Source organism: Echinococcus granulosus (genome assembly GCF_000524195.1).
Source record: "Echinococcus granulosus chromosome Unknown EG_S00062, whole genome shotgun sequence".
In the NCBI taxonomy this organism is placed as follows: domain Eukaryota; kingdom Metazoa; phylum Platyhelminthes; class Cestoda; order Cyclophyllidea; family Taeniidae; genus Echinococcus; species Echinococcus granulosus.
Genome location: NW_020170442.1, coordinates 41527 through 51605, shown reverse-complemented (window position 1 = coordinate 51605; position 10079 = coordinate 41527). Strand labels below are relative to the sequence as shown.

Sequence of the window (10079 nt, the reverse complement as noted above, 5' to 3'; positions counted from 1 at the left end):
TGTTTTAAGGTCAGGAATTCCCCATTTTTAAAAAATCAATGTTGAATACAAATATCTTCGAGCAACTGTCGGAACCTGACTAGAGCAAACGCCTTTTGGTAAAAGCAATGGGTAATATTCCATCCGGTACAATAAATGATTTTGGAGACGAGTTGAAATCGTCCTTAGTTGATACTAGTGAACAGAAGACGCTAAGTTGAGCCTAAATATAGTGCAAGTGAATTTGAGATTCAGGACAAAAAGTACCTGTCCATGTGGCTTATTAGGCTCATTATTTTATCAAGATTGCCGAAGCTCGTTAAACTTGTGGTAAATTTAGAGCTGCACGCAAACTAGGAAGTGCTCGACCTTGCCACTGGCTACAAACACGGAAATAATGTGAACCGAACCAAACATGAGTACACTGAACTCGCACTGACGTGGATAGTCCATCAAACTTGTTGGCACAGATTACGTTCTCGATCTCGGTTCATCCCACAGCCACCAATGAAGCACTTTTCCACATCAGTGTGTGCACTTTTAGGCGTTTAATTAAGCAACCACTTTGACGGAACGGTTGATATTTGAAAAGATTTTTTTCCGGTCTTATAAGCCCAAAAGGTGTACACAAATTTTAAGAACCTATTTTAATAAAGAAGATTTGCGGTTAGCGATAACACTTTCAGCCGAATAATTAGGTGAATTTTGAACAAGAGGAGTAATCCATGACAAGCATTTGACAATCAAAATGAGTGCCATGGATCCCAGTCTTGTCATTTTAATACATAAGTAAATTGCACAGCTGTAGAGCGAGTTCGCGACACTAACACCAAGATCAAACAATGAGCATGTACCAGCATGGTATAAACCATCACACACTTAAAAAAACTGTTCTTTGAGCCAATCAGCCTAAATGGATTTTTACATGTATATCAGAGCTTTGTCAAGAACATCAAGACTGCTTGATATGCGGTAGCAAAAGATGAACATATTAGGAGATGGAATGTGCTCATAGCGAATCGAAAATGCATCGCCCCGACCACTGAAAAGCTTGTTATCCTGCTCCGCGAAGTGACCACCAACTTGTCGGTGCGTGGTCAGAATCATGGCAACGAAAGACACCGGGAAACGAATGTTAGAAACTTACATTGCCATGGTGTCCGGATATTAGCGAAATAAGGCCATTCAAGAAGAGAACGTTTACAATTTTACAGGAGTCAACACTCTGGTAATAACAGTTAAGAGCGCGTCGGTAAACGATTGGGGGAAAGGTCGGGGTGACATGGCAAAAAAGCATGAGGTGGAGGCAGCCTCACTTACCCACCGCTGGGTTGGCGGGAGCCAAGATCGACTTAGTGACGGGGCAAGTGGGTGAGCCAAGGGATGAAGAGATGGGATGGGTAATGGTAGTGGTCACGGCAGCACTGGTGGAGGGAGTGGCAGCAGCACTCGAATGACTATGGTGGTGGAGCTCATGCTGCAACTCTACAGCCTTTTTGCGCACCGCTGGAACATTCTCAGGTGTGGGAATCGTATCACCCGTTTGTTGAGCAGCGATTACATCGGCAGGAACGTCCGGAATTACAGACGATGAGGTTGGATTGGCCTTGAGCATTCCAGCCTTCTGGGAGTTATTACATCGAGCTTTGGCCATGTTATAATCACCTGAGTCGAAATATTTCACCTAAAGTACAAAGTAACAGTTGATAAGTCAAATAAAAAAGAATCACTTTATTAATAGCAGCTTTTTTCATCTGCATTCCAATTATAATATCAAGCGCAAAAAACAGTGATTGAATTGACTTGAGAAGATATTACCATACGGTTAAAGTGATGAAACACACAAAACCAAAGTTGGTCGGCAATACAATAATTGCACACCAAATCTTATTCAATTCAGATACAACAGGAATCCTCTCTTAATCAACATCATGGTAAAAAATGTACCAGGGGCTCAATGCGAAACACGCCTTCACACGGATTCCTAGGCACTTTTGTGAAGTTTCGTAGTCTTGCTAGTACATCGTGGGCAATTTCATTACACAGTTTCGATGTGACATACCTCGATTATAAGGCTTAAAACGTCGATAGCAACTTGCCCATTCTAGGTACATAAAATGCGTACGCAAAGTAATATTTAACTAGACTCACGTTACGATTAAGACGTTTTTGTAAAATTGATGGTCCCTGAGCAACAAGATTGGGGTATTTCGCCCTTAGTTTCTCCTCTGCGACTTGTTCAGGTGTTTTTTCCTATTGTTAGGACTCCTGTCAATTTCTGTAAGCACTGCTTACCTGTACAGTAGCCGGATGACCGCCGCCTTCCATTGTCAAGGGTCCTTTCAAGTACGAATATTGAATACACCACTTAGAAAAATGACGGACTGAAACAATCTTAAAAGGGCTGTTCGTAAATCAAAATGGTGACTGCAAATCTTACCAGAATGATCTAAATATAATTTACACTTAAAATAAAGTTGAAAAAGTGTGTTTCGTTTTAAGTGTGGATAGCTGTGAGCAATGGTGGCGAAATTTTGCAGTTTTCCGAAAAGAAATCCTATATCATGTCCCTATTACATAAAAATGTGGTAAAGTGCCCTAAATCTTTAGCATGGCAATTCATGGTTACTATTTTTAGTATCCTAGATGTCTTCACAATGTTCTAGATGCGATATCACAGCCGCCACTATAGGTATTTACTTTGCATTATTTTCTACTTAGTTGGTGCTACCTTAAAATCCGTTAGTGATTCACCTCTACTCCCCAAATTTCATCAATCGAATCTATTACCAGTTCCTCCTTTCCATAAAGTTGGTCTCCCCCTGTGTCCCCTATCTTATATGCCTGGTCTCGGTGGTATAAACGGAAGTATGGTAAACAGGAAATCATGAACAATTTAGACGCAGAACCGTCCTCCACCAAATGACATCGAGACCCTGTTATTACGGAGAAGTGAAAAATGAATTAAGCGGTGCTTGACAAAATCATCCGATCAAAGTGACAATACGAGTACATTGACAAACACGATGTTACTTGTAAACATGGGACATAAGACTCATTTGTCCATGAAATTTGGCTGCTTGGGTCACGGAAGAGAAAATATCTGGATGCTACTAATGTCCCTGCCCTTCCTTTACGTTTTCATCGAAGGATGATTGAACCAGGGGGTCGGATTCGCCTGAGATGCCAGACTCCTTGCTGTGCCACCATCCCCAAGCGAAGTATATGACGAGACCTATAATTTGAACAATGAACTGCCAGTAATCGCATCAGCTTTGGGAAATGTTGATTCCAAAATCTGATTTTAACCATGGAAGTTCGTGATTGGTCGCTAACCGAGGAATTTAAATGAAACTGGACAATAAACCACTTTAGTTATCCCCAAAACCTAAGTCTTCCCCTAGTAATTAACTAATCTCCGTATAGTAAACTTTCTATAGAATAATCACCTACCTATAGCCGACCAAACAAAGAAGCGGACCCACGTCATAGGAGACAATTTCACAATGAGGCACATGTTCAGAAATATGCAGAGGCATGGAACGGCGGGTACAAACGGTACCTAGAATTGAAAATGATTCATTTAAATATTTTCCCTTAAGTAATGGCAATGAACTGACTCTAACTTGCCATTCATGAGCTAATTTAAATGAGTGCATTTACCCACTCCTTCATTCATTCTGTGGTTTGGACGTTTACAAACCATATTTCATTCATTTTCCAAATCCTTAATACCTTAACGTTAAATAATGAAAATTGATCTCTCCAAACCTATGTAATATCTCGAAAGTGCACCTATTTTTGCTTAGTGTCAAAAAATGCTATTCAATTTATCAAGGTAGCATAACTTGTACACTAATCAGTTTCATCGCTGAACAACTAAAATCTAAGTCTCTGCCACCTTTGTGCCCATTGTAGGCTCATTCTAAGTTGCTGGATAGCCATACGATTCGTTAGCTCAAATTTCGTTTTCTGTTCGTGAGATACGGCTTTTCGAGCGAATTGATGTAAACTGCATTACAGCATATGTATAACAAAGGGAGAAATGTGCAATACGATGGTTGGTTAACTCTCGGTTCTCGTGAGGAGCCACTTTTGACTTGGCCATTGTACCACGCCGCGTGAGCTGGCCTTCGGGCCATGCCAGTAGCCCTAGTACCTTCTCTATGCCGAATATATATATTCTGCCCGAGCAGTATGTCTTCGTTCGTCTTCAGGGAGGTCCCGAGACGCTACAAATGTTTCTGTTTGCACCACCGACCTTGCGGTGTGGTACATGCAAACTCATCTCTAAGATACATCGGAAGTGACTAATTTATAATGTTAAATTCGCAGGCAGCTGGGCATAAATTAACGTAAAGAAAAAGACAACATTGTCAGTAAAGCTGTGTTTGAGATTCTATGACATGCAATGTGATAGATCATCTCAAGAATTAGTAATTCCTTTTCATAATGTAGCCTGCTTTTTCAGAGAATAAACATTAATTAAATGCGTACACCCACCTCTAACAACTTGGTTAATGTGCTTGGAAGAGATAATTTGCGATTTTGACGTATGTTCTTTACTCAACGCGTATTTCAGGGTGTTTTGTAGCTACCACGGTGCTCACACATCACACAAAGAATATTCTGGGAAAGATCTCTGTTAGGGTTATGAATGTGCTACTTTAAAACCATTTACGCTTTTAGGCGCCCTAACATGACCATAGCGTTAGCGGTGAAAAGAACCGGGGTACCCTTTTTACAGAACTATTGTGCATTCTTTATGAAGTAACTTGACGAATTGTTTGCAAAAAGAAGTCATGAAATCACCTTTCTCTACAAAAATCTTGGCTAGACGTGAATTTCAGCATTCCTAGCATTATTTCCACACGCTTGTGTTCTTGGCTAGTAGCAGTCGGTGAACTCCAAGCCTCTGGTGTCAATAAGATGTGTCAGTTTTATAAAAACTGGGAGGAGGGTGTTCATTGATCACTCAGTTTCCATTCAACTTCACCCAAATTCAACTGTTAAAATGCGTTTTTGCCACCTCAGTGAAATCTATATCCAATTTGCTTTGAGCCTGTGTTGGAGGTGCATTACTACCAGTACTCATCCACTCCATTTCCGTGCTGAGGGACGAGATGCACATAACTAAATCAACTTTTGGTAGACCCGACATTAAACTAAGAGTTTGTGCACTTTTATGCCCAACTTTTTAAGGCCTCATCGGAGGTCTGCCACAGCAAGCACTAACCTTGAGCTTAGAGCATTAGTTGCCAAGATTTAAAACCTGTTTAGGATGTCTGAAGTGGCACGCAATTTTGCAAATAGACTTCCAACAGATTTACAACTAAATTGCCTTTTGGAGCATGTTCCAACTACCTCTATGTCTCCATTTGCTTAAATCCAGAATTGGAATTCCAACAGAGCTTCTGCTCCCCCGCCTACTCACCTTGAAGGTGTCGAAGGCAGTATTTTGTACGTGGACTATCATGACTAGGAGGGTAGCGACTGCGAGGAGAGCGAAGAAGAGGGTGAGGAGGATGGCCCACCAGGCGCAGGCGAGGAGGTATTCTGAACCCCCCAGCACCACCGCCGCAACACCGAGTGCGCAGAGGATGTAGACGACCAGTGCGACAGCAGGCACACGTCCCGGCGGCAGCCACGCGGGCAGAAGTGTGAAGAGGCGTTGGAACTCCGGCTTCACCGAGCCCACCGGCCGCTGTGTGGAGAGCTCTGCCCCGTTCATCTCGTACATACTTTCCTCCGGCTTTACCTTTGTTGATGCGAGCGTTTGTGAGAGGGGGAGAGTGTGTTAATACCTGTACGCATTCCTCGTGTCATTCACTTAAACTTACATCACCTCCTAGTTTCAGGTGAAGCGTAGTCGCGTCGGCAGTGTTTATGTCGAAGTGGCAGTAGCGTAGAATGCAAACGTTCATGCAGACTATGGTGAAGGCAATCAATGTGCCAATGCTGAGGAATTCAGCCAGAGTGTGAATGTCACAGAGGAGTGTCAGAATGGCCGCAAGACCTCCGAAAATGGCCATTGCAACAATGGGCACCTGGATAAGGTAACACAGAAATGACTGCTTTTCCTTAACCTATGTGCTGGAGCCTCTTATCGCATTGGTATAAAAGTTAGCATACTGTCGATCGGACTGATACTTAATCAGAATTTAGCTTCATCCATGAGAACCACAGTACTTTATTAAGGGGACGCACGAGTGCTGCGCATCTGGAAATGATTAAAAGTTAGCGGCATAGCAATGCATGCGGGGAGTACGACAAAGTGTTCACTTTATTCTTTTAGCGTATTCATAATTTACCGAAATCTCCGCTTCTAAGGTTGAAAGCTGCAACACATATTTGTATACTATTTTTATACGGTCATTTATAAAGCAGCGATTTATTTGAAGAATTCGTTCGGTAGAGAGCGTGATAATTATATTGCATTATGTTTTTACAGTCGATAACTAGCGGTTTGATGTTTTCTACTTTATTTAGCATCAAAGGGACACTTGACGATGGAAAACCGATGTCGAGAACAGCGCCAAATTTGACAAATGTATGTCCAAGCTTCAATCAAATGTCCTTCTGAGTGCGATTAGTCTCGGGAGTGAATATATAATTTCACAGTTTGTACTACTGTCTAGTCGGTTCTGAGGGCAGTTCGGCATCTGCAGTCAGCCTTTTTCCGATAGAGGAACTGGACCTTAAAGAAGAATATTGAGGGACTTTTTCAAGTCCTCCCCTGTGATACTAACAGGATGCAAAATGACTGGAGGGAAAACATGCATGTATTGCTTGTTTTGGAAAGCTAAGTATTTCTACCAGTGGTCGAGCAATACTCCTTCCATTGTAGTTAAAAAAACGTACCACAAGAAATGGAATATGCTCAATAAATGGCGTTTTGCTGAGACCTTTGCATTTCAATCGCTAATCAGTGATAGCCTTAGGAAGAGGGCATTGTCGGGAGGAACTGATGAGGTGTGGTAAAATGCAGCGTGGAATTGGACCAATCAGAACGACATAGTTGAGAAGCGAGGCTTCCGCAGCAATCGATAGCCTTGTCCTCAGACTAACCAATCGGAGACGGACTACCATTCTACTTGTTTTTTACTTGTGGAAGTATACCAAACTATAAAGAAATTCATTTAGTTTATGTTATTTTACCAAAGTTCTTGTCACTTCATGATAGGATCAGCTTCTTGGGGCGAAAATTCGAAATGAAGCACATGCGCATACGCACGCACCTTGGTAGAGGGCGGCACATAGCCTATCCACTCGGGCAGTAGTCGATCGACAGCCATAGCGTAGACAATGCGGGGCATCGCATAGAGGCTTGTGAAGAGACTGGCCCCAATGCCTAAGAGTGAGCCAATTCCAGCCACGTACGTGGCCCAGGTAATCTGCCGTGTTCGCATAGCCGCAGTGAAGGCGGCCTGCCTGTCCACCGTCCACCAGGGCACGAAGAGCAAGAGGCTCGAGGAGGCCAGCACGAAGATGATGGTGACGAGAGTCACCGAGAGCCCAGTGGCCACAGGCACAGATCGCTTGGGGTCAACCGCCTCCTCACCGCTCACGGTAATCGCGTCGAAGCCGATGAAGGCGTAGAAGCAGGTGCCGGCGCCCGCGATCATCCCACCCACACCGTAGGGGAAGAAGCCGCCGTGAGAGGTGGGTGCGATACCATGCAATATAGGGTTTGGTAGTGCGAACATGAGGATGGTGATCAATACAAGAACACTAACGTTCAGCAGAGTCATGACTGAGTTGACGTGGGCGGAAAGCTTTGCGCCGAAGCTGAGAACCAGACCAAAAGCAATCACTGTTCCTGCTCCGAGAAAGTCTGGATATTGTCCCAGAAATTCGGCGTTCCCGGGAAATCTAGTTAAAGTGACAGTTTTGTGTGCGACCATATTAATTAAGGATAAATATCCCTACATCATGTCATAACATTTAAACTTGTAAGATTGTATATTACTAGGTGATATTGAATGAATCGACGCACTGTTTACATTTAAGGTGATTATAATTACCGTAACGTTCTAAAGTGTGTCATTGTGTTCTATTCAAGTTAGTAAAATTAGTCTGATTCTAGAGTTTTACCAAATTGTGGAACAACTTGAGAGACTGCGGAAACTCCATCCATTATGTAGAGTAGCTGTTTCACGCAAGGGGAGCTAATGATGGGAGCACTCACGTTCCGAATACAGCCATGGTACCATTGCTAATTCTTGACTGGGATATGGTGTCGATGGTGGCACTCCAGCCCCTAGCCACACTCGCCACCGATAAGACGTACTCCAGAATCACAGACCACCCAATTAGGAATGCCAGGAACTCCCCACTAGCAATATATGTGTAGGAGTAAGCCGATCCAGCCTGTAAAATGCAGCCGAAAACAGGAAAATATTTAGTTCACAATCTGTACTGAAATTAAAACATTTCCATAGAGTCAAGTCTTCTGGCCTAGTTTACCTATTAGTGATTTAAAACGCAACTAGAAAATATTAGCTAACGAGATTTTACTCGAATCTACATTGAATAACTGAGGTTAATGGGAGTGAACACCTGCCTTGGGGATGCGGGATCCCAACTCGGCGTAGCAGAGTGCATTCAGGAAAGCCGTGACACCAGCAATGAGATAGGAGAGGAAGATCGATGGGCCAGCCCGATCTCGAATGACAGTTCCAGTCAGCACGTAAATACCAGAACCAGTCATGTTGCCTGAAATTTAGTGCCACACACAAGCAGATTCACCATTGAACTCTCCCCATGTAAAATGATAATATCGAACCTAGTTCTTGAAGCGGTTAAAATGAGAAAAGATAAGGTCTTGGTAGACGTAAATAAATTGGAAGGTGATCAGCCACCATGATTCACAGTGTTTTGCTTAAAAACTGAATCGTAAAAGATGGCATAGGCCTGCGGTTACTTACTTATAAAGTAGACGACATCCGCGTCATTGACACAAATTAATCAACGCCGCATATCTCGAACAATTGGCACTGCTGGATGACAACATCTGTCGCAAAATCACAGCTCCAACAAATGCCACAAACTACGCATAGGCGCAAAGAAACCTTCCTATAATCTACGTCACTTATTTATTTTTCTGTTTCATTTGCCTTCAACCGATTTGAAAATGTGAACCCAATCTTTCTAACTAGGTCTACGGAAGTGAGCACCATCTTTTCGTGCGAAAAAGTTGCCTAGCCGTAGGCATGATGTAATAAAGTGGAAATCTGTATGCCTCTATCGAAATAAAAAAAATAAAGTCGGTTCTTAAGCGCGGCTGCCCGTTATAGCACAAGCCTAGTGAAGGCTACGTAAAACTACTCTTGGCAAAGCTATGTGGAGCGCAAACTATGCGAATAGAAACCGTTTCTAAAGAGAGTTCGATCTATAACCGAAAAAGAAAGCTGAAATTTTTCGCAGTGGAAATAGTCAATCTCATGAAAAAAGTGTAAAGGGAAATAGGTTATGGTCTGACCCAATCCCAAGAGCGTCAGATCGAACACATTGAGGCATCGATGAAGCGGGGTCTCGAGGCTTGATGAATCCAGCGTTTTCCGCCTTTTCATGGCCTCCCATACTTCCCGGAGGCGAGACTTTGCCCGCATCGAAATGCTCTCACCCATGCCACCCAATTTCACGTGCCGGCTCAACGGAAGAGGAAGGGAGAAATGTGCAAGAGCGGGGAATGAACGCCACTGCCCATTTCGTCTTTTAGTCCCAACCAATGAGCAGATTCGAAAGCAGTCAGGACACGACTTGCAATTGACCAATGGAAGCAAGAACAGTGGGCATGGCTAGTCCAATTCTGTTAGGCTGAACCTCCACCGTGTCCTTAAAGCTGTCATTGTGTAGTTTGATTAAATTTACCCTATTGGTGTTTTTCTTTGACGATGGCTTGGCTGGTCTTTGAAAGATAGGGGCTTAAAAAGATAGAAAAAGGGAAGAAAGAGATGGCTTTATTATTAGGCATTTAAAAATTCGGGGATTTAAGTAATGGTTGTACTTTGGAATCTCCAAAGCTTCGGATAGAAGCTGGAAGCTAAAACTTCTTTCGAGTAATTACAAAATATTTCCCAGAATTTATGGAGGCACCA

At 42.9% G+C, this 10079-nt stretch overlaps 2 protein-coding genes across 2 annotated transcripts; both read right to left on the bottom strand. All coding sequences in view use genetic code 11, as the record gives it.

The window, feature by feature from the left end:
- Nucleotides 1–900: 900 nt before the first annotated feature.
- On the bottom strand, nt 901–2307 carry EGR_06691 (Alpha-endosulfine; the record flags this gene model as incomplete). The annotated part of the gene is made up of 4 exons (XM_024495940.1): nt 901–1121; nt 1300–1663; nt 2131–2232; nt 2275–2307. The coding sequence occupies 4 exons, from the start codon at nt 2305–2307 to the stop codon at nt 901–903; spliced, it is 720 nt and encodes a 239-aa protein (XP_024349600.1).
- Nucleotides 2308–3092: 785 nt separating this feature from the next.
- EGR_06690 (Cationic amino acid transporter 4) lies at nt 3093–9608 on the bottom strand (the record flags this gene model as incomplete). Its single annotated transcript, XM_024495939.1, has 8 exons — nt 3093–3214; nt 3433–3541; nt 5414–5737; nt 5820–6026; nt 7218–7851; nt 8168–8349; nt 8537–8694; nt 9461–9608. 8 exons carry the CDS (start codon nt 9606–9608, stop codon nt 3093–3095), a joined length of 1884 nt encoding a protein of 627 aa, XP_024349599.1.
- Between the last annotated feature and the right edge of the window lie 471 nt (nt 9609–10079).